The sequence below is a fragment of the Scyliorhinus torazame genome, chromosome 9 (genome assembly GCF_047496885.1).
Source record: "Scyliorhinus torazame isolate Kashiwa2021f chromosome 9, sScyTor2.1, whole genome shotgun sequence".
NCBI lineage: Eukaryota > Metazoa > Chordata > Chondrichthyes > Carcharhiniformes > Scyliorhinidae > Scyliorhinus > Scyliorhinus torazame.
Genome location: NC_092715.1, coordinates 168,432,551 through 168,457,617, shown reverse-complemented (window position 1 = coordinate 168,457,617; position 25,067 = coordinate 168,432,551). Strand labels below are relative to the sequence as shown.

General features: G+C 50.6%; 1 protein-coding gene across 1 annotated transcript in view; it reads right to left on the bottom strand.

The window, feature by feature from the left end:
* The window catches only part of LOC140429576 (kelch domain-containing protein 3), a 304,290-nt gene that overhangs the window by 6,823 nt on the left and 272,400 nt on the right, over nucleotides 1–25,067 (bottom strand). Inside the window, exons 17-18 of the mRNA XM_072516761.1 lie at nucleotides 12,185–12,269; nucleotides 3,950–4,054 (exon numbers count right to left, since the gene is read on the bottom strand). Of these exons, the coding sequence (XP_072372862.1) occupies nucleotides 3,950–4,054; nucleotides 12,185–12,269 (190 nt within the window). The remainder of the gene's footprint in view (nucleotides 1–3,949; nucleotides 4,055–12,184; nucleotides 12,270–25,067) is intronic.

The following is a 25,067-nucleotide window of genomic DNA, read 5'->3' as shown; positions in this document are numbered from 1 at the left end:
GAGACCGGCCGAAAACGGCCACTCGGTCCATCGCGGGCTGGAGAATCGCTGGGGGAGCCGCTGCCGCGACCGGCGCAGCACGATTCCCGCCCCCACCAAATCCCTGGCGCCGGAGAATTAGGCAGCCGACAGGGGCGGGATTGTAGCCTAGTTAACCAGGCAGCTACCTGAGTGACAGTTAATTGTTAATCACCTAAAAGTTCCTTGCCTGAATGGGGCCTGATTAAATGTTGATTACTGTAGCAGGAAGCTTGATGACCCATCACAGCTCTGTATAAGAAAGGGACTTTTTTTAAAGCACACAATCAGTAAGAGATGCACAATCAGTTCGGGGTGACTTTGGCTTGTGTGAGACAGAGAGACACAGACAGAATATTTGGGAATTTAGTTCAAAGTGGGAAGTTGGTGCATTCGGGGAAAAAGGTGCTCCTTAGCTTTTTGCTATCTATCTTTCTCAGCCTTCAGGAAGTGGTCTTACGCAGACCACGTACTGGAGCAGAAGCTAGTTATTTGGTGAGTTTCTGGTACATGTTTAAGATTTATTTTACTCGTCACATTCAAAATAATCTAGCAACTGGTTCTAGGGTTAACAAAATATATAAAAGCAAAAATAAAATATATAATTGAATAAAATAATGAATAGTTAATTGAAACACATTGGACATGATTTAATGGAAAAGTTTCTAAGTGTGGTAGTGAGATGCCGTGAACTTCCCGACGCTCGGCCTGGCAAGGCTGTCACTGCTATAAAACGTTAATTGGTCCACATAACGAGGCCCCGTGCATTTCACGCAGCAAATCATGGTTCGTCGACTGATTTGCCCGATATGGCGCTTGCCAGCCACCCAGCTAACAAGTGACAGCAGCACTTAAACTGCTTCAAACTGCTCCTGCACAGCCAACCCCACTCCGCTCGCAGCCATGCCGTCAAGTAAATCAGCCCCATGCTTCGGTGACGCTGACCTGGGAGACTGTTGGACGTATGGTAGGCCAGGCAGGATGCCCTGTTCTCCCGAGGGTCCAGGAGGATCAGCCACATGGCAGCCACCGCTGCCTGGGAGGACATGGCAGCGGCCAACAGCTCGGGGAGTGTGACCAGAAGATTGACACCCAGTGCCATAAGGTCAACGACTTCCACCGGGCCGTTCGGGTGAGTTCACACCGGACCCCCGACCACAAACACCCACCCCTCCCCCATATCCCCCATCATCACATACTCTCCCCACCCTCATACTCATCACCTCATTCTCTCCCCTCCCCCAAAAGGGCCCATCCCCCCCGCGTGTAATCACGTGTACGGCTAACGATGCCCTCCACAGTGTCAATGAAGGAGAGGTTGGCCCACAACAGACAGGAGAGGGCCCAGGCGGGCGGTGGGGTGGAATGGGCCCTGGAGGTAACTGGGGTGGCCGAGGACAGATTGTCCACCAATGTGGAGGTCGGCGCATGTCGCAGAGGTGAGGATCCACCGGCCGCCACTCAGATGGCCTGTCACATGTGAGTTCTTAATGCCATACAGAATAATCCATCCCTCCCACTGACCATGTGATCATTTTCTCGTAGGACCTCTAGCCGATTGTGCCGGCCCATCCGGGATGGTCGCCTCCCTGCCTCCCATGAGAACACCTCAGAGGAGAGCTCCAAGAATGTCACCATAATAGTCATGGCACAGCTGTCAACCCTGCCCTCCACCAGCGCAGAGACACACACATCGGTGGGCAATGGTATTGGTCAGGTCCCTGGGGCACAATCTGGTGAGCACCACACAGTTGCAGATGCACATCAGGTGGAGCCCAGGTGAGACAGCTTTCGGAGGTCTGTTGGATCCCTGGACCCAGATGGATCCCAGTCAGATGCTGAGCCTCAAGACCAGGTTTACTCAGAGCTGATGCAGACAATAGGGTGCAGCCGTAATATGCAAAGGGGGATAACAGCGACAGATTGGAGGAGTCCCAGTGGCTACGAGCGCAGGAGATGTTGCTGGCAATGCGTGGCACCAAGGCCAACACTGCTAGGGTGGCGACCGCAGTGGAGAACCTGGTGTATGATGTCAGCAGCATTATATTGTTTTGTATTTAGGGTGTTGTATTTGTTTTATTGACACGTGTGGAGGTGTCCAAGACTTAGCGCAGTCGATGAGGGCCTCGGTAGAATGTCCGACTCTGGCGGATGTGACCCAGTACAAGACTGACCTTGAAGAGAGCTGTGGGACATGTCCCAGTCTTAGATGGGAATAGCCGAGGAACTGCAGAGCTTGTCCCAGTTGCAGGTGGGCATTGCCGAGGCACTGCAGAGCATGGCCCAGTCACTAAGGAGCATTGCAGAGGATGTCGACACCATACTGCAGACATTGGTGTACAGTTGCATAACCATATAACGCAGGGGCAGCCAGGGCTCGAACCAGCTGCCCCTCCGTCCCATGGTGATCTCCAGGACCCTATGGCCACCGACCGGGAGGAAGGGGCACTGGATGCCAACGCAAACCCAGCCTATGGAGTGGCGACAGCGGCCACCAGATCGCCCAAGTTCCAGCCCTCTGACAGTGCCATGTCTCGCAGTCAGCCCCCTGTACGATGCGACATGATGGGGCATATGGCGCCAGCAAGTGCAGCGGAGATTTCCGGCACCAGAGCCCCCAGTGGACGCCCACCAGGGGCATCGAAGTCCACAGGACGTGGTAAGCAGCTGGTCACCTCCATCTCTGATGTGCATCCTCGGGATAAACCAAGACGTAGTGGAAGACCACGGAAGGTTGAACACATTGAGGGCACTGGAGGGGGGGGGGGGGGGGGGGGGGAAGAAAGAGGAATGGTAGGGGGTAAGGAGGTGAGTGTGCGTGAGGGGGGAAGAGGGTGGGGGAAGGATGTGGGTGGAGTGGGGTGGGGAGAGAGGAGTGGCACCATCGGGAGAGTGTGGCAGTGGTGGGAATTCTGTGACACCCATTAAAATAGCTGTACTCAACCAGTATGACGCCTTTGGCGCTTTCTTCTGCTATGCGGGGCCAGCACCAATCCCATGCCCCATCTCCCCGGACATTGGGACCTGCCACCCAAGCCCCGCCTCTGGCACACCATGAGCAAGTGATGGGTGTGAGCGAGCACTCAGCTGATAGGTGGGGGTCAGACTATGGCATAGATTGACGAGCACTAGCGCTCAGCTCTCTGCAGGTTATCCCCCCTGCCCTCAACAGTGACCCACTGACAGTGCCAACACAGTCCTAGCACCCTGGAGTGATGTTACACAGACCCTGGGAGGGTGGGAAATGGCAGGGGATGGAGGGGGGCTGGTGATGCAGAGGGGGAGGGGCGGTGGGGATCCAGAGGGGGTGGGGGCACGGGAAGGAGGGGGTGGGGGGCAGGAAGGAGGGAGTGGGGGGGGAGGGGGAATGACAGATGAGGCCACATTTTACATGAAGCGGGCAAGGATGAGGGCCTCCCTCGCCCTCGGATCTTGCCGGCCCCTCACCGCTGCTGCCTGTCCTCCATTCTCTGTCTGGTCCTGCGGGTCCTCCCCTTGTGCGTCCTCCAGCCTCTCCTGGTCTGGCACCACCTCATCCTCCTGCTCCTTGGTAGCCACATATTCCTCCCCTTCCACTTCCACGTTGTCCTGTTGGTGCACCAGGTTGTGGGGGGCACAGCAGACCACCACAAAGCAGGAGACAGGCTAGGCTTGTATCCATTAGAATTTAGAAGAGTAAGAAGCAACTTGATTGAAACATGCAAGATCCTGAAGGGTCGGGACAGAGTGGATGTAAAGAGGCTGTTTCCTCTTATGGGAGAACCTAGAACTAGGCGTTACTGTTTAAAAATTAGGGGGTCACCCATTTAAAATGGCGATGAAGCAAAATTATTTCTCTGTATTTGGGCTTGCCTATGATTGCTTTTGTGCCAGTTTCAGCAATAACTCAATTTTTCCTCCTTTATTTTTGGAATAGATGGATAATCCTTACCCTTTGCTTGAACAGCTCCTGTCTTTCTCTATCATTTTGCTCAGCCCGAGCTTTAAGCCAGGCTTCATTCTGAGCTTTATGTTTTTCTAGCATCTCCTGAAGTTCCTGAAAGACAATGTCAGGAGTATTTCATTCAAAAAATCCAACAAGTTGCAAATTATTCAAAATTAATTCTGTGAATTTAGAATTTTGAATCTGGTGATATTTTGTAAAATTCAATATCAAATTAACACAGGAAATAATTTTTCAGATCTTTTAATTTACAAAATGAAGTCATTCTAAACTTTTGAATTGTACCATATTGAAATTAAAGATCAATTTGACTATTTACTTAAAATAAAATTCTCAGCAAAGCAAGCATACGTCACACCAAATAAAGGTTCCGATTTTCTATGCAGTGTGTTCTTTATCTGAAAGGCACAATGTGAAGGCCAATCATTGTCCCAAAGAGAGGCAAATTAGAGGGATAGTCACCCTGACAAGGACACACAGCTTTTCGCACTGGACTTTAGAGGAATATTCAAATAGATGTAGGAATACATTTCAAGCCCATCACTTCATCCAACATGGTACATGATGTGGCGATATCCCAAAAATGAAAATAGAAAGTAATTTACTAATTATGGAAAAGTCTAGTTTGGCAATGAGGATGGCTGCACCATGGAGAAATAGGCCTTGTATTATTGCACTTCACAGCATTTTTACATTGCAGTTGCCATTCCATCATGCAGTGTATTCTAGGAACTTGATATCAATTACCAACTTATATTCAGACATCCTTCCTATAAATTGTTGTAACAACTTTAGAAAAAGAAAGAACTTGATCTCAGGATGTCCCAAAGCATTAATGAAATACTTTTTGAAATGTAATCATGATTGTAATGCAGGAAAAGGTGACAACTGATTTGTGCACAAAAAGATCCTACAAACAGCAATGAAATAAATTACTTGATAATAGTTGTGAAATTTGGTGATTGTGCTGCCTGCTAATTTAAATGATTGTAGCATTTTGTACACTACTAAGTGGATACATGTTTGAGCCCCGCGAGGAGGGGGTAATAAACCTTGAACTAACACCAGATCATATCAGCCTTTAAAACAAGCCAGCACCTCTTATAATGAAGGTGGATTTTGGCCGGAACAGGTGCTGAAATTATCCGAAGAGTGATTTTGTTCTGGCAAACACAGAATTGCACAAGACAAAGACAAAACTCCAGGATGTTCTGATGCTGCATTGGAGGCTCGGTGCAAGAGGTGGAGAGGAAGAGAGATGTCACCTGCCCACAGTGGGGCCAGAAAGCAGGAGGCCCCCTAGACAGACTTTACTACTGCAGCTGGACAAGTTAGCAATGGTATTCAATGCCAGAACTCTAGTCCCGAGGACCTGAACGCAATTATTTTAATGATCTCACCTGAATGTTCAAGGTCAGTGAATGTACCTTCAAATGCCATATCCCACTAACTGCAACACAATCCTCACACATGCACTACATCTCCAGCAAGCATATACCAACAATCTCTATTAATCATGACTCATCCAGGTCAGGTGGTTTGGAGGGCAACTTTCAAGTGGTGGTGTTTCCATGTAACTACTTTCCTTCTTCTTCTAGGTGGTAGTGGTCGTGAGTTTGGAAAGTGTTGTCTAAGGAGGCTTGGTGAGTTCCTATAGTACATCTTGTAGATGGTACTCACTGCTGCCATGGTGCATCGGTGGTTGGAGGCGGAGGCGGAGGGGAGGGGGGAAGAGAGTGAATATTTGGGAATGGGGTGCTAATCAAGCTGGCTACTTTGTCCTGGTTGAGCTTCTTGAGTGTTGACGGAGCTGCAATCATCTAGGCAAGGGGAGAGTATTCCATCACATTTCTGACTTGTGCTTTGTAGATTGTGGACAGGGTTTGGCGGGTCATGAGGTGAGTTACTGGCTGCAGGATACCTAGCCTTTCACCTGCTCTTGTAGCCACAGTATTGATATGGCTAGTCTAGTTGAGTGGATCATAATGGAGGCCCTGGCGGGTGATGCACTTAGAGAATCACAGGAGACAGTATGTTCACACCTAATCTTCCTTCTCCCATCCCATATTCCCTCATTCCACAATCTCTTCTGGTTTACAAGTTGTGGATGGTGTAAGTATACATCTCTTGTTTTATCCTCCCTCCCCTGGCAGTGGACGAACAGTAAGAGGGGAATGTCAGGAAGACTGTGATTAAGAAGAAATGCCGTCCCTCTCTCTCACCGGCAGCTATCAGCACAGATACTGACACTGCATAGAGGCGGATTCTGCAGGTATGGAGACATTGGTCATGGGTGACCAGGAGAAAAGCTTAGCACAATTAACTGCTAGCTCAAGAGAGGTTGCACTGCAGAGGACTCCGAGAACTTGTAGCCTACAGAAGAATGGGTGTGCACAATGAAACATTTTGTATATTGGCAGGTCTGTCAGAAAGCCTGCATTTAATGTCACAGCATTGAAGAGTACATTAAAATTACAGTGGGCTTTTCATGGAGCCTTGGGTCCATCTTTTCTACCATGGAAGTGGCCGAAAACTCAGTTAGCACACTTGCAGATTCTCCTATGGTGTGGCATCTGTTGGCCAATGTCTCAGCTTCCAGTATACAACAAGCAGAAGTCACCCAATGTCAGGCTGAAGTCATGCAAGCTTAACTTGCTGCCATACAAGTTTAGACTGCTCTCATGCAGGTTCAGACTGCTGTCAACATGGCTGCAGATATCAGTGTTCAAAAAAGTATGCAGGGTATAACAGCAGCTGAACAACCTTCGCGTGACCGTGGCACCATGAGGATTAAATCTATTCCCCTCGCTCAAGAATCCTGATAGCATTATTCTTGCCACTCCTTGCGTTTCTGTTGCCTTCAGCTTGCCAGGCCAGATCACTGTCGGTCATGCTGAAGAGAATGCAATCTGAAGAGCTACTCAAATTTGACCTGCAAGGCCAATCTCCCTCTGGGAACTTTCATCAGCCATGCGGCAATTCTGATAGCTCTGCTTAGGAGCACAGGGACAAGAGGGAAAAGCACATGAAAGACATTGAAAAATGCATAAAGTTGTCATTAGTACGCAATATTGGAAGGTTTAATTTATAAATTTTGTTTGAGACATTGGTGCGTTTTATTTTTGCATTGCGGCTAAGTGGATGCTGTGATAGTAAATAACAGGGAAGGGAACGTGTGGGACTGCTGGTGAATGGGGAATAAACACTATGGCAATAAACATGGGCTCTGTTGATTGTCTCCTTTCTCTTCCTCCTCTGCTACATGCTGGAAATGTAGGCAGTATTTGGCAGACGACCTCAAATCTTGACACATACTCTGCTGAGTACTCCAGCATTCTTGCAGAGCAGTCCTGACAGCAAATGCATTGTTTAAGCATCCCAATGGTGTGCATTAACACATTTTGTGTGGCAGCAGGGTTTTTGTTTTGTATACTGCTCACATGTGCATGGATAAAACTCTGGAGTCATGAGCCATGTCATCAAAGGATTGTCTTGTCATCCAATAACCAACTCCTGGTTTGTTCTGGTGACTCAAATGCGGATGGCAGTGGACTACTGCAGAATGAAGACATCATGAATGCCGTCAGAATATACTGCAGCATTGTGTGGTCAAACACCAACTGGACATTGAGGGAATGGAATCCCTTCTAGTTGCAGTGCTTCTTAAGCGTTAATATGAGGTATGGTACGAGCGACTGCCCCTAACATCAAGGCAGCATTTGACCGAGTGTGTCATCAAGTTCTAGGAATATTGAAGTCAATGGAAATCAGGAGGAAAACTCCACAGGTTGAAGTCATACCTAGCACACAGGAGGATGGTAATAGTTGTTGAAGGACATTGCTGCAGCTTGTGTTCAAGGCACAAGTCAGGAGTGTGATGGAATGTTCCCTGCTTGACTGGATGGATGCAGCTCCAACAACATGCAAGAAGCTCGATACCATCCAGGACAAAGTAGCCTGCTTGATCAGCATAATATCTGCCACCTTGAGAATTGACTCCCCCCACTGCTGACACACAGTGCCAGCAGTGTTTACCATACACAAATGCAGAAGAGGCACACTGACATGAGACCACGCTAACTGAGATGCAGATTGAGTGAGGAGTTGGGAATTTTGTTGAGGGGGTAATTTGGTGCACAGAGGGAAAGTGGTGATCCATTTTCTACCTTTATCAGTCTCCAAAAGCTGGTGAGTTTTTCTTTCCTTGCGCATGATTTAACTAAATGAGAACAAAGTCCCATAGCGAATGCATTTAGCCACGTGTTTCCCGGTGCTCACAGCACCAAGAAACACAATGCTATCGAATGGCACTCAGGTTAGATCGGGGGCCTCAGTGGGGACGCGTGGCCGTGGTCGCATAAAGCTGCGTTTTCTGCACTGAGGAGCTCCGCTCACCGGAAATCCTCAGTGTAGCGAGAGATCAGGTCAACATTTTAAAATGGCATCCTGATCCTGCAGCCCCCGTCGAGACCTCTGCCCCGCCCCCCTCCAAGCCGCAACTCACTGAGGGAGGTCCCAAATCGCCACTGTGTTTGTGGAGACTAGTACTGAATGGCACTCACCCAAGGTCTCCGAGTCGAAGGAGACAGATCCCAGTGCCTCAGGTGCCTTGGGAAACTGCATAATATGCTCTAATGTGCAGATGTGCCAAAAAGTAATCCTGCCCACAATGGGTGGGATTTACATTGCAAAATCTCATGAGATGAGCTGGGTAGATCCCGTGAGCAGGGTCTCCCGACTTCTATTGACCACGGTGCATTGTTTTTTGGGCGCAGTGTGGCCATTCAATTGCGACACTTATCTCTAAACTCAAAGTGCAAGTTTCTATTGTGTTACTTTAGCTGTGTAAATTATTAACTAATTCACTAGCTAACTAAATAAATTTAGACTTTAATGTGGGTGGCATGATTGGGAAACTTGCAGATGACACGAAAATTGGCCATGTAGCTAATAGTGAAGCGGTTACTGTCGACTATAATGGCTTGGTTGAGCAGGCAGGGTTTTGGCAAATGGAATTCAATCCGGTAAAATGTGATGATGCATTTGGGCAGGGCAAATAAATGGGAAGGTATTAAGAGCGGTTGAAGTAGTAAGAGATCTTGGAGTGCATGTCCATAGATATTTGAAGGTGCAGGACAGGTGGACAAGGTGTTCAAAAAAGCATTTGAAATGCTTTCCTTTATTGGCAAGGTATGGAATATAAAATCAGGGATGTAATGATGAAACGGTATAAAGCGTTGGTTAGGCCACAGCTGGAATTTTGATTACAATTCTGCTCACCACATTACGGAAAAGATACAATTGCTCTGGAGAGAACACAAAGGAGGTTTACAAGAAGTCTGCCAGAGCTTGAAAACTGCAGCTATGGGGAGAGACTGGATGTGCTAGGCTTGTTTTCCTCAGAACAGAGGAGGCTAAGGGGTGACCTAATTGAGATGTACAAAATTGAGTGGCCGAGACAGGAAAGACTTGTTTCCCCTAGCTGAAGGGTCAATTTCCAGGGAACATAGATTTAGGGTGATTGGTGGAAGGATTAGAGGGGACATGAAGTAAACCGTTTTCAGCCAGAGGCGGTGGACATCTGGAATTCACTGCCTAACTTGAGTTGAGGCTGAAATCTCAACTCATTTATAAGGTACCTGGATCTGCATCCAAAGTGTAACCTGCAAAGCTATGGATCAGGTGTTGGCAAATGGGTTAAAATGAGCAGCTAGTCTCTTTTTTTTTCAGCTGGTGCAGACACAATGGGCTGAATGGTCTCTTTCTGTACCATAACTTTTCTAAGATTCTACAGTTATATTAGTGCTTGTAAAGTGAATTAGTACTGGTAAGGTTTTTTAGCAGGAGTAAGATTACTAATAAAGGAATAACAGGGCTGCTCCAATCTTAAGAATGCATGTCCTATGCAACCTGGGAACGACAGAACCCTTTTCATGTCCTGGATAACCACTTGTGCAGGAAGTGTTGTCAGTTGCAGCAGCTTGAGCACCACATTTTGGAACTTGAACTGCAGCTGGCGTCACTAATAATAATCTTTATTATTGTCACAAGTAGGCTTACAGGGTCCCAGGTTCAATTCCCGACTTGGGTCACTGCCTGTGCAGAGTCTGCACGTTCTCCCTCTGTCTGCGTGGGTTTCCTCCGGGTGCTCCGGTTTCCTCCCACAGGTCCTAAAAGACATGCTTGTTAGGTAATTTGGACATTCTAAATTCTCCCTCTGTGTACCCGAACAGGCTCCGGAATGTGGCGACTAAGGGCTTTTCATAGTAACTTCATTGCAGTGTTAATGTAAGCCTACTTGGGACAATAAAGATTATTATTATTGACACTGCAATGAAGTTATTCTGAAAATCCCCTAGTCGCCACACTCCGGCTTCTTTTCGGGTACACAGAGGGAGAATTCAGAATGCCCAATTCACCGAACAAGCATGTCTTTTGGTCTTGTGGGAGGAAACTGGAACACCCGGAAGAAACCTATGCAGACACAGGGAGAATGTGCAGACTTCACACAGTCAGTGACCCAAGCAGGAAACCTGTGACCCTGGCACTGTGAAGCAACAGTTCTAACCACTGTGCTACCGTGCGTCCCCGATGCACTATGGTGCATCTGTGAGGCGGAGAGCTATGTAGATAGGTTTCTGGGTATGGCCACCCTGTGGATTAAGAGTGTGCCGGGAGAGCAAGAATAGGTAACCACAAGGTAGTCAAAAAGGGCCAGGCAGGTAGCACAGGAGTCTACCAAGTGCATTGGCTCTCCAACCAGTATTCAGTTCTGAATACTGAGGACAGTGATGGTTCATCTGGGGAGTGCAGCCAGAGACAAGTTCATAGCACCAAGTGTGGTTCAGCTGCATTGTGGGATAAAAAGAAGATGGGAATAGCATTAATGATAGGTAATTCACCAGCTAGGGGAGCAGATAGCCATTTCTGTGGCCGCAAATGTGATTCCAGGATGGTGTGTTGTCTCTTTGATACCAAGATCAAAGATGTCACAGAGCAGCTGCAGAGCATCCTGAGATGGGAAGGATGAACATTTGTGGTCCTCATCGGAACCATGGACATCGGTAAAAAAAGGAATGTGGTCCTATAGTCAAAATTTAGGTAAGTAAATTAGCAACCAGGAACTTAAAAGTAGCATGTGTCTGAGTGGGTGGCAGGGCACCTGGAACAGATAGACAAAGTTTAAAAGATAAGAATTTTGATCATGTTGTTGAGATTTAGTACCGGCGTACCTATTCAAAAAGCAGGATATTCTGTGCCATGTTACACAGAATTTGGGTTTGTGGTTACATTGCAACTGCTAGAACTTAATTTTTCAATGTGCAAAATAAACTTGCATGATGCAACAGCTTTTTAAACTGCATCAGTTTTGATTTAAGGAGGTAATTGTATTGGAGGTATATGGTACCTGCTTCGAGTGACACTGGACTATACTGCTGGCTCTTCAGTGTCATGTCACCAGAGAAATTGAAGTTCTTCTCAGCACTTGCCTTTATTTCATTTGAGTAATGTTACATCCAGATACACTGAAGTCAGGCTAAAATCATTTCACATTGACGCAGTTAAAACTGGCTTAAAAGGCACCTGGACTCTGTACCAAGTATGGCTTTCTGTTATCAAATGAACTTTGGTTTGATTTTTATAAAATCTGTTTAAGCAATTATTCCCAAGAGAAAGCAACTGAGGACTAATTGTTTACATGGAAATTTGAAAATTGTAAGTGTGGGAAGTCTGCATTACCATTGGTCATTATTGTAGCATTAATAACCTGGGGAGGCAGTCGCGTAGTAGTATTGTTGCTAGACTAGTGAGTCAGAGACGCAGGGTGATGATCTGGGGACCTGGGTTTGAATCCCACCACAGCACGTGATGGAATTTAATCTCCATAATATATCTGTAATTAAAAAGTCTACTGATCACCATTGTCGATTGTTGTAAATGTCCTTTAGGGAAGGAAATCTGCCGACCTTACCCAGTTTTGCATACATGTGACTCCAGACCCACAGCAATGTGGTTGACTCTTAACTAATTAGGGATGTTCATGTCCAATAAATAAATAACACTGGGATTAATTTTCACCTTCAACAGGGCGATCTGTTGAGATTTGTCACCAATTATGCACTCCCTTTCCCACCCTGATTTTCTTTTCTATAACTTCCAGGAGAGTTTGGCAGAGCTCATGATAGACACCCTTTCTGCAGACAGAAAACTGGCATGTCTCACCTGTTGCTGATTTCTGAACTGCTCTTTGTAAGCCTCTTTTTCTTGCTGGAAGGCAATTTTAGCTTGAGTAAGTTCTGCTTTCTCTCTGATCAAAAAAAGGCACAGAAGTTACTTACTGGTATTTTGTTTTACATGCACCATGATTTACAGATAGCAGAGTAATTTTTGTACTGGTTCTCTAGTTGCTTTACTACTACAATATTAGAAGGCCAGTTTGCTCAGTAAACAAGATGGCTAGCATGTGCTTCAGAATAAGGCCAACAGCACAGATTTGATTCTTGTTCCTGAAGTATTCTTGGAACCTGCTCCTTGCTCTGACGTGTAGCAGCAATTAGGCAGTAGTAATTTATTGAGATATCTAACAAGACAAATTTTTGTGGAAACAACTTCATTTCATTCCCCGCAAAACAATCAGCAGAATTAAATTTTATAAAGTGGTATTTCAAGTAATGGCACTACTTTGTAAGATCCGATGTTTATCAATCTTGACTGAGATTCTCAGTTTGGGGGACTATGGGCGGGATTTTCCAGCCGCTGCCTCCCTGCCCGAGGTCAATGGACCTTTTACATGGTCCGCGTCCCGCCCTTGGCGATCTTGCGATGGGCGGGGCAGAAGAATCCAGCCCTATGTTGATGCTGGGACTAAATTGTATACGGTTTATGTTCTTATTGGGGGCACTATTTGTGGAGCAATTCAGGACGCTGCCCATGTGAATCGAGAGCAATCTCCCTTCCCACTGGCTTCTGATTCGCTCGGGGCGGAATTAGTGTTGGGGAGCTTGACAAACTGGAGCTGCTTGTAATCCCTCCACTCCCCACGCAGTCTCATTCTAGCTAAGACTATGGCTCCACAAAGACCTGACCAGAGGTTCCTGGACCCGGACCTTGACAGGATGCTGGATGCAGTGGAGGAGAGGCGGGTCACCCTCTTCCCCAGAGTGGAAAGGAGGCTCCAGCCTGCTATTTTTAACCGGGCCTGGGAGGAGGAAGCCAGGCAGACCGGCATGCAGTGCAGGAAGAAGATGAATGATCTCCTTGGGGCAGCTCGGGTGAGTCACCATCTCTGTCCCCTGGCATCACTCCTGTCCCTCACTCCTCACTTCACCCTTCCCCCCACCCCACCTCCCCCACTCCTCCCCTAGAGGCCAATCAAAACCCACCTACCCACATCTCCCTCACATCCCACCCTGCACAAAACCCTAACACCTGTTTTGTCCTCTTTAGCCAGGTGCCTTGCACACACGTGGAGCCAGCTATAGACCTACCGTGTAACTGTCCTCCATGCGTCTCATCATGTCCTTTGTGTCCCCTAGGAAAAGACAGCCCATGACAGAAAGGTGCGGGAGAAGACCGGAGGGGGCATCCGGGAACTCGGGGCTCTCACCCCTGTGTAGTAGAGGGCACTGAAGCTAGCCAGGGAGGTGAAGGAAAGGGCTATCTCTGATGCAGAGGTCAGCATGCGACAACCAAGTGAGCTCCCGATGCAAAAGGATGTCTCTATAGCAAGTGAGTCACCCCTCTCTCCAAGACAATTCCTTCCCAGGATCTTATTGTCTCCTTGTCTTTTGTCTCGCAGGATCACCATCAGACAATGCCGGTCCATCTGGGGTACCTTGCCCCCAGCCAGAACCCCTGCACACCCCCGAGTACCTGTCCGGGGAAGACACCGAATTCTCGTCACTGCTGTCCCCTGCACCCTCCACCATCGCAAAGACTATCACCTCAGTGGGGTATTTTAGTGAAAAGGCTCCTGGGTCACCTTCTGGTGCGCACTTCATACATGCTGCAGCACATCAGGTTAGAGGTAGGGACACCCGAGGGAGTGGACAGTCAGAGGGCTGCTCAATCCCGGGAAGCAGCTGCTGTCCAGACAGGTATAGCGCTTCTGGAAAGTAAGATCCCATCACTGGTGGAGATGCAGACACAGAGCTGGGATTTGCATGAAGGGGGGTGTCAGCAATGTCCCAGCACCTGCAGGTGCAGCCGGAGGAGTTCAACAGCCTTCAGGTGCAGGGTATCGTGCCGATAATGTGTTGTACCCAGGCCAACAATAGGAGGTGGCATCCACGGTGGAGGCCTTGGGTCATGGGGCAAGACGTCCAAGGCTTGGGGCAATCTGTGCGATTGATGGCTGAGATTCAGGACAGGAGAGCCCAGTCACAGACAACCATGTACTGGGCCAACATGGGCATTACTTCGGCATTCCACAGCTTAGCCCATTCACAGAGGGTCATGGCTGAGAGAATCGAGAACATTGGCCATGCCCTGGCTGACTGGGGCCAGTCCCAGAGGGACGAAGCACAGTGCCAGAGGGATGTAACCGAGGTAGTGAGGGACATCACTCACTTGCTGAGGGATGTGGCCCAGTCTCCGCGTTCCATGGTTGAGGGCATCGAGACCCTGGTTCAAAATAGGGTAGGCCTCCAGGACTGGCAGTGCTAGGTGACGGTGAAGCCTCCGGAGCTCACTCCGGACTCACCTCCGTCCCATGAATGCCTCAGTACTTCTGAATCCCCCCACCTGACACTGGCGCGTCTGATGGGTAGCGGGCAGAACAGGGTGGTACCTCGTCACCTGTGACATCTGAAAGTTGGCCGGGCCCATCTATGTCTAAGCCCTCCAGAGGACGGTCACCAAAGGCATCTTAGGTGAGTGAGCAAGATATGCAGAAAGCCCCCTTCACATCTGAAGTGCTTTCTGAGGTCACACCCAGAAGGAGCATTACAGCATGTAATGTAAGAAAGATAGACACTAGTTAAGTTGACACGGGTGCAGCACATAGGTTAGAAGTTGGAGGTCAGGGCACAACAATCTATATAGTTACAATTAAACATCTTTTCATCAACATTCCGATTTGCCTCAATCCCCTGAAGGGTGTGAGGGATGATCTGGGCTGGGTGTAGAGGGTGTGCCAGGTGGGGATTTGTGGAAGGTTGGTGGTGTTGGAGGATGGCACGGGGCAGGGCCCCCCCGGACACTTGAACATTCCACCTGTGGTCACCCTCAGAGGTGGTAGGGAACAGGGCCAGAAGTGTGAGGCTGCCTTGTAGGACAGCTTACCCAGTGAGTGATCCATCACCACTCACCATCTCCATTACCTCCCCACCCCCCGCAACCCTATTGCCAAAAGGATATATAGGGCCTGGGAGATGGAATGGCCAGCACACATGCAGGGATCACCCGGGTGTACCGAGGGATCCTGAAGGCAGCAGTCAGATTCGAGCAAACAATGAGGAGCACCAGAGTTCATCTCACGGCGAGTTGTCATCATCCTCCCTCCCGTGGACAAGACCCGTTGGATTCTGCCTGCCCAGGGCCAATACCCTGTTGTGATGCTGGTAGGACCATCGGATGGGGGAGAGGGAGTCGGGGTGGTGGGAGAATGAGAGAATCGCTTATTGTCACAAGTAGGCTTCAAATGAAGTTACTGTGAAAAGCCCCTAGTCGCCACATTCCGGCGCCTGTTCGGGGAGGCTGGAGTAACGGTAGGAAGGACAGGAGAGGGTGTGAGTGGCTGTGTGGAAGGGGGCACCACTTGGAAGAAGGGAAATGGAGAGGTGGGACAGGGCGCAGGAGCTGCCAGTGGCCAGGCAAATCGGGAGATGATGAGGTTGTCCCGTGTGCAGTGGCCCTGGCACATATATTGGCCGGCCTGCTCTGCTAGTGCAGGCTCCATGCCCAGTTTTCCCTGACCATCCTCCTCATTAGATGAGGCTTGGCATTCCTCCTCCTCCTCCATCTTCTGTGCAATGTTGTGCATGATGCTGTAGGCCAGCATGATGTTAGAGGGTCAATATTGGAGGCATTGAAAGCGCATCTTGAGGACGCCGATGCACCGCTCAATGTCGCTCCTGCTTGCTGCACGGGCTCCATTGTATCAGGTCTCCGTGTCAGTCTGATGCCTCCGGATAGGCGTCACTAGCCAAGACCTCACTGAGAAACCCTTGTCAATCAAGAACCAGCCCCTCACTCGAGGAAGCACCTCGAATGTGCCGGGAACCGGCGAGTTCGCCAGGATGTATGCGCACTGCCTGGATATCAGTTGCAGATGTGCATGATGTGCAGCTGGTGGTCACTCACCAACTGCACATTCATGAAGTGGAACCCCTTCTGACTGATGAAGGGCACCCTCTGATGAGCTGGTGCTCTTAGCGGGGACATGTGTGTCATCAATCACCCCTTAGACTGGGGCATGCCAGCGATGGTGGCAGATTCTACTGCCCAGGCATTTTGGTGTGCCTGGTCCATACTGAAGTTTATATAGTTTGCTGCACGAGCACATAGGGCATCCATCACAGCGTGGATGCACCTGTGCGCGGATGTCTGTGAGATCCCGGCCCCTGGAAAGACCCAGAGGCCTAAACGTTCAGGGCGACCGTCACCTTGAGGGCCACCGGGAACGGGTATTCTCCTCCATACCCCTGCCCTGCCAGGTGAGCCATCATCTGAAACAGGTGGAGCACAGTCTCCCAGGAGAGCTGAAGTCGTTCGCAGCACACGGTCCGGCAGCTCCTCGAAGGACAGGCGGCGATGGTACACACGTGGCCTGATGCAGCGCCTCCTTCGCAACTCCTCCTTGGCCTGTTGGATGGCTGGCACTGAAGCTACTGTGGGTATCCACATTGGGTGGGGCATGTGTTATCCTGCCAGCAGGGTGGCACCTGGTTGTGCATTGGAGAGGGTCAACGTGTGCAACCAATCACCTCCATGTTTAGGATTGTGTGTGGGCAGTTCCTACAGATGGGGTTGAGTGAGGAGGGTGGGTGTCTGCTGGGAGTGTAGCTGTAGTGTGATGTGGGTCCTGAGTGTGACACACATGTTGTGACAACCTGACCAGGGGCAGAATGGATGGGAGCAGGAGCGAGTTGGGCAGGCTGGGCTTGGAGACAGTTGGTCATCCTGAGGGGTGGGTTACCTGATAATGTGACTGGTGAGGCCTCTGCCCTGAGTGGGGCAGTGTGCCTGGGAGGGTGAGAAAGGCACGGTGCATGCGTCCTTTGTTTGGGGTGAGCTCTGCTATTCCCCTGCTTCTCTGCATTGGGGCTGTGCTTCTGATGAGTGCACTGAGGAGTGGCAGCACCTGGTGAGTCACTGTGTGGTAGTCACCACTGTTTGTATAATAGTTGTATTAGAGGTAATACGGTAAGGCTCCTGTACTACAGATACAAGGGTAGATCCCTGCCTGCTGGCTCCGCCCAGTAGGCGGAGTATAAATGTGTGCGCACATCGAGCTGCTCCCATTTCTGGTAGCAGCTGAAGGAGGCCACACATCTCTGCTTAATAAAGCCTCGATTACTCTCTACTCTCGTCTCGTCGTAATTGATAGTGCATCAATTTATTAAGCAGAGATATTACAGCGATGGAACTAAGCCTGATCGCCTACAGCTGCACCCGCAAGCAGCCAACGCCACGTCGGCCTTCGACCACTGGCTCGCTTGCTTCAAGAGCTACCTCCGATCCGCAACAGACCAACCCTTGGACGCACAGAAGCTCCAGGTCCTTTACTTACGGGTGAGCTCCGATATTTTTCCCCTTATCCGGGATGCGCCTACTTACAATGGAGCTCCTGAAAGGACATTATATTCGCCCGATCAACAAACTGTATGCCAGGCACCTCCTGTCCACGAGACAGCAACTCCCTGGTGAGTCTTTAGACGATTTCTGGCGTGTCCTGCACATCCTGGCGAGGAACTGTGACTGCCAGGCAGTTTCGGCAGTCGAACATACTGAACGTTTAATCAGGGACGCTTTTGTTACGGGCATGGGGTCAGCAGACATCCACCAGCGCCTATTAGAAGGGGGTACGCTCGATCTTGTGGCAACCAGGCAGCTCGCAAACTCGCCTCCCGTAACGTACAGTCGTACGCTCTCGACCGCATGGCACCCTCATGGACATCATGGGCCCCACCAGCTTCCGCCCCCAGCCCACCCCAAGCCTGCGCCGCGCGGCAGCCAGCCAACCCCGGGGGGGGGGGCCCAAATGCTACTTCTACGGGCAGACCAAACACCCCCGGCAGTGTTGCCCAATGCGGAGTGTAAACTGCAAGGCCTGCGGAAAGAAAGGACATTTTGCTGCTGTGTGCCAGGCCCGGTCGATCGCTGCAGTTTCTAGGCCCAGCGTTCCTGCACCCCACCATGTGCGACCCGTGGGTGCCGGCATTTTCGTCCCCGCAGACCATGTGCGGCCCGTGGGCGCCGCCATCTTCCCCCCAGCAAACCACGTGCGGCCCGTGGGTGCCGCCATCTTCAGCGCCATTTTGGACAGCGCCTCAGGACCCACGTTCATCGGGAACTTTGTCTGGCCGTTCATCGCCTGCCACCGTTGCCGACCAGCCCGGGGCCTACGAGCGCCAGCCGCAGCTCGCCTCCATCACGCAAGACCAGTCCTGGCCTCACAACCTCGCAACCGCGACGGCGACGGTGAAAGTTGATGGGCACAAGACTTCCTGCGTTCTTGACTCCGGGAGCACAGAAAGCTTCATCCACCTCTCTATGGTAAGGCGCTGCTCGCTCGCGGTACACCCCGTTACCCAAAGAATCTCCCTGGCCTCCGGATCCCATTCCATGGAAATCCGGGGGTACTGCATCGCCACCCTCACCGTCCAGAGCGCAGAGTTCAGCAACTTCCGACTTTACGTCCTCCCCAACCTCTGCACTGCCCTGTTACTCGGCCTGGACTTCCAGTGCAATCTCCAAAGCCTAACTCTAAAATTCAGCAGACTCCCACCACCCCTCACCCTATGCGGCCTCACGACCCTTAAGGTCGATCCACATTCCCTGTTTGCAAACCTCACCCCGGATTGCAAACCCGTCGCCACCAGGAGCAGATGGTACAGTGCCCAGGACAGGACCTTCTTCAGGTCGGAGGTCCAGCGGCTGCTGCGGGAAGGCATCATTGAGGCCAGCAGCAGCCCCTGGAGAGCCCAAGTGGTAGTAGTAAATGATTTGTTATGTTGTAGGTGTAACATATGCGGCTTCCTTGTGGTGCACTTGACAAAGGAAGGTTCAGACGTGGAGATAACTTCAACACGTTTATTAAACTGTTTACACTTCTATTACTCGGGTTCGACACTACTGCTAATCCCACTATAGCCAACCAGACTGACTAACCAGCTGCTGCAATCCACGTGGTGGGTGTAATATTGAATCAACCCTGTGTCTGTACTCACTGACTGTCTCCACTGGAAAGAGGCAGATCATGTGTGTGGTGTCTTTTATATATGGGTTGGTGTAATGCCCCCCTGTGGTCGTGTCATCTCCGGTCGCGTCCTATCTAACTGATCTATTGGTTGAGTGTGTGTGTGTGATGTTTCTGGTGCTCCCTCTAGTGTCTAGCTAGCCTACATGCATTTACATTGATGCACATCACCACATCCCCCTTTTTTTATATGTTACATATTTTCTGTACACTTTGAGAAAATTGAACAAAGAACAGGTAGATAAGGTAAGGTATATACAAGTCATGGGAACAGTGATTAAACAAGAAGCCCAAATCATTCGTGTGAGTCCATCAACCATCAATCATCATGGTCAAATGTCTCTCTTGATTACGAACGCCATCAATGTCCCTGTGCCACAGGAACCAAGAAGTGGTCAAATCCATCTGATTCGGAGTCCCTTTCCTTTTTCGATGTTTGTGATGGTGCTGTCGGATGGCATCTTGTGGCTGATAAGGTGCTGATGTTGAAGAGGTACCATCAACAGTATCATTCGAGGTCATGGATGTGCCATATGTTGAAGTTGGATAAGACTGTACATACTAGTTCTGGCCACATGCTGTGCTGGAAGGGTGATCTTGCTGAGAACCGTTGAAGCTTGTCGAATTGGAAACAGAATTGCTGCTCGCATAAATACCTGGTGATGGTGTGAAACTAGAACCTTGCATCTGATAGGAATATGCCATCTGGCCAGGCTGGGGTGCAGCAAATCCTGGGCTGTAACTAAGGCATCCAGTCTGTAGTGCAGATTACGCTTGCGGTAGTCCTTCTTCGGTCTTGATTCCATTAGTGGGCAATCCGTAGTGCTGGCCTGTTTGAGAATATGCTGCATAGACTGCTGGCTACTGCATGCCTGAATACTGGGTTTGTCCAGCTTGAACTGTCATTGGCTGCACTGCTGGTGTGGAAAAAATGTGTGGATATAGCTGTGGTGAATATTGGTGTATCCCTCTTGGACTGTAGACGCTGCTTGTTATTACTGACCCAGTGTAATTATTAAGTGATCCATCTCCTGTCGTTGTGGCATTTTCTGTCATCCTGAGCGTGCCATCACTGAGGTTGCGGCACTCCCTGTCTGGAGTAAAGTCCGGCTTATGTGAATCAGAGTCGGCGTTTGGTTGCTCCCCATCTGGAGTTTGGTCTGCTTTAACTGAGTTAGTGTTGGTTTGTTGATGCTCCCCATCCGGAGTCTTAGCAGGTTCACTGGAGTCAGCTGAGATTTCTTGAAGCTGCGCGTCTGGAGTCGGAACATGCAGGAATGCATTGACTTGTGGAGAGGTTCGAGCGAATGAGGGTGGAAGTATCGTGGTGTCACCGGAGTCACCAGTGGTCTCACAGTGATCGTCGAGTGCCTCCATACACACTAGCTGAGGTCTATCACTTTGCACATCTTGCATGGGAAGTGGGATGCTGTCGTCACTCGTCTCACATGCCGTGGGTAGAGCCTCAGTAGCTGCTTGTTGTTCACTTGGGTTGGGTAAATTGTCAGAGCCTTCACCTGGTGGCGCAAACAATGTGGGTGGACTGTCATTGTCTTGCTGTTGTCCTTCATTTGGGCTTGGACTGTCATTGTCGCTTTGTTCTTCACTGTAGCATGATAGACCGTCATGGTCGTCCTGCTGTGCACTGGAGCGTGGTAGACTGTCATAGTCTTCCTACTGTTTACTTGAGCATGGCAGACTTGCATTGTCTGCCGCTAGTTGGTCAGAGGAGGTTGCTAGACCCTCATGGTCTTGTTCCTGCACGGACTGTGCATCGGAGTCTTGCGTTGCTTCTATCGTGGAGGCTGTCCACGAGCTCACTGCGGAGGCTTGTGACACTGGAGTCACTTCTTGTTCATGCAAGGACTGCGGTGTGGAGCCTTGCGTGTCTTCTTTCGTAGAGTCGGGAACCCTGAGCGGTGCATGGACCATGCTCTGTGTGGCAGCAGGCCGCTCTCTGTGGGCTTGTACCGCTCTCTGTCTCTTGGTTTCAGGCTGCAGCATCATCCTGCACTCACGAGTTGAGATGTCATATCTGCTGGGTTGAATATCCTCAAATCCGAAGAACGAATCCGCGTCTGCGTCGGATTCAATACGGGGGTCGCCAATGTGCAACACGTCTAGTTGCGGTTCGGATTTGGTACTGGGGTAGCCTCCCAAGGTGAAAGGTTCGTCCGAGTCATAGTCTTCTAGGACCATATCATCACTGTTTGCGTCGGAGTTGGCATTGGGTTTGCGAGGTCCAGAGAATATGTAAAGGTCGGTATCGAAGTATTCAAGGTCGGAATCATCGGTTTGGGGGTAGGTAACTACTTGTTGCAGGGTTCTTCGGAGGTTAATTTCATTCCCTGGTTCAATTTGAGGCATTGTGCTGTCATTCCAGGTGAAGGAAGGTTGTTTTATGGCTTAAAAGATTTTTTCTTTGCTTTGGGACGTTTCCCCTTTAAATGGGCGTGGTCCAGGGCCTCTGACGTCATGACGCATATGACATAGCGCGTAGGAAGCGATTGCGCATGTGCAGATCGCTGTTCCTTTACCGATAGCCGTTTTCGTGATTGTGCATGTGCGCGCGGCGTCTCACGCATGCGCAAACGGACCTTCCCGTTCTGTGCGCTTCTCGCGCAACTGTGCAAGTGCAGACCCTTTAGAAGGATGGCCGCCGATCAAAACTGCTCTCTGCTCCGGGATCTCGGCATCGTGGTGAGTACTGGCGCTTCTCTCACCTTTTCTTGCTGGTTGGAGTGTGTTTTCCTCACAGTATTTGCTGAATTTGTCCAGGACTGCCTGGAAGTCGCTCCTGTTTTGCCCCTTGGAGAACTTGAATTTTTATAAGATTTCTTCTGCTCTGGCACCGGTGATGGTGAGGAGAAGCTCTGTTTTTTCAGGATCAGCCACTTCTTCTAGTTCGGATGCCACCAGGAAGATTTCAACCTTTTGCCGGAATGCCCGCCAGTTTTCGCGGAGATCGCCGGGAGAAACACAGGATGGTCATTGACTACAGTCAGACCATCAATGAGTACACGCAGCTCGATGCGTACCCCCTCCCACGCATATCTGATATGGTCAATCAAATTGCACAGTACCGGGTCTTTTCTACAGTGGATACGCCAATACACTTCGTTTGAAGCAGGCGACCGCCTTTATCACTAGGGTTCCCTTCAGCGTCACTAACAGGGACTCGGTCTTCCAACATGAGATGGACCGAATGATTGATCAGTACGGGCTGTGGGCCACCTTCCTGTACCTCGATAACATCACCATCTGCGGCCATGACCAGCATGACCACGACGCTAACCTTTTCAAATTTCTCCACACCGCCAAACTCCTGAACCTCACGTACAATAAGGAGAAGTGCGTGTTCCGCACCGACCGCTTAGCCACCCTTGGCTATGTTGTGGAAAATGGAGTTCTAGGGCCCGACCCCGACCGCATGCGCCCCCTCATGGAACACCCACTCCCCGACTGCCCCAAGGCCCTGAAACGATGCCTGGGGTTTTTCTCCTATTATGCCCCGTGGGTCCCGAATTACGCGATCAAGGCCCGTCCACTCATCCACTCCACGGTTTTCCCCCTGAAGGCTGAGGCTCGCCAGGTCTTCAACTGTATCAAGGCGGACCTCGCCAAGGCCACGATGCACGTGGTCGACGAGACCCTCCCCTTTCAGGTCGAGAGCGATGCATCGGACGTCGCTCTGGCCGCCACCCTCAACCAGGCAGGCAGGCCCGTGGCATTCTTTTCCCGCACCCTCCATGCCTCTGAAATTCGGCATTCCTTTGTCAAAAAGGAGGCCGAGGCCATCGTAGAAGCTGTGCGGCATTGGAGGCATTACCTGGCCGGCAGGAGATTCACTCTCCTCACTGACCAATGGTCAGTTGCCTTCATGTTCAATAACACACAGTGGGGCAAGATCAAAAATGCTAAAATCTTAAGGTAGAGGCTCGAGCTCTCCACCTACAATTATGAGATTTTGTACCGTCCCAGGAAGCTCAACGAGCCCCACGAAGCCCTGCCCCGAGGTACATGTGCCAGCGCACAAGTGGACTGACTCCGGGCCCTACTCGATAGTCTCTGTCACCCAGGGGTCACCCGGTTCTTTCACTTCATAAGGCCCGCAAACTGCCCTACTCCATTGCGGAGGTCAGGGCCGTCACCAGAGACTGTCAGGTCTGCGCGGAGTGCAAACCGCACTTCTACCAGCCAGACCGAGCGCACCTGGTGAAGGCCTCCCGCCCCTTTGAGCGGGAGGCCTTCAATGGACTTCAAAGGGCCCCTCCCCTCCACCGACCGAAACACGTACTTCCTGAACGTGGTCGATGAATACTCCAGATTCCCCTTCGCCATCCCATGCCCCGATATGACATCTGCCAAGGTCATTAAAGCACTCAACACCATCTTCGCTCTGTTTGGTTTCCCCGCTTACTTCCACAGCGACCGGGGATCCTCCTTTATGAGTGATGAGCTGTGTCAGTTCCTGCTCAGCAAGGGCATTGCCTCGAGCAGGACGACCAGCTACAACCGCCGGGGAAACGGGCAGGTGGAGAGGGAGAATGGGATGGTCTGGAAGGCCGTCCTGCTGGCCCTGCGGTCTAAAATTCTCCCGGTCTCCCGCTGGCAAGAGGTCCTCCCCGACGCGCTCCACTCCATTCGATTGCTACTCTGCACTGCGACTAATGAAACCCCCCCATGAACATCTCCTTGCCTTCCCCAGGAAGTCCACCTCCGGGGTTTCACTCCCAACGTGGCTGGCAGCTCCAGGACCCGTCCTCCTCCGCAAACACGGGCGGCTCCACAAAGCGGACCCATTGGTCGAAAGGGTACAACTGCTGCATGCGAGCCCGCAATACGCCTACGTGGCATACCCCAACGGCCACCAGGACACAGTCTCCCTCAGGGACCTGGCACCAGCTGCATCCCCACCCACGGCCCAACACCATCCAACACCCCCCCCCCCCCCCGATTGCCCCGGCACCACCCACCCTCCCCCCAGCGCACCTCACTACAGCCCCCGCCCCAGGACGATCCCTCCCACTGGTTCCACACGGGGCTGAAGATGAGGACAACACGCTCCCGGAGTCACAGGCGACCAAGTCGGCGCCTGCATCACCACCGGGACCGAGGCGCTCACAGCGGAGGATCAAGGCACCTGATCGGTTAAATTTGCAAATTTTCACCAATCCTCACAAACCTGTAAATTGTTTTTCCACACCCCCGCTGGACTCCTTTTTAACAGGGGGTGAATGTGGTAGTCACCACTGTTTGTATAATAGTTGTATTAGAGGTAATACGGTAAGGCTCCTGTACTACAGGTACGGGGCTAGATCCACGCCTGCTGGCTCCGCCCAGTAGGTGGAGTATAAATGTGTGTGCACACCGAGCTGCTTCCATTTCTGGTAGCAGATGCAGGAGGCCACACATCTCTGCTTAATAAAGCCTCGATTATTCTCTACTCTCGTCTCGTCATAATTGATAGTTCATCACACTGATTGAGCTTGGCCACGCCCATCCCGTTGGTGGGTCAGCTGGGGTCTGAGGGTTTCCGGAGGGGAGGCATGCGTTGGCTCCCTGATGATCAGAGGCTCTGTGAACATTTACAGGACACAGTGAGCAGTCAGCAGAGTGAGCAGCCAGGGGCCTGTACCAAATGGGTGCGTTTAAGACAAATGCTGCAGCAATGGCGGTCTGAGT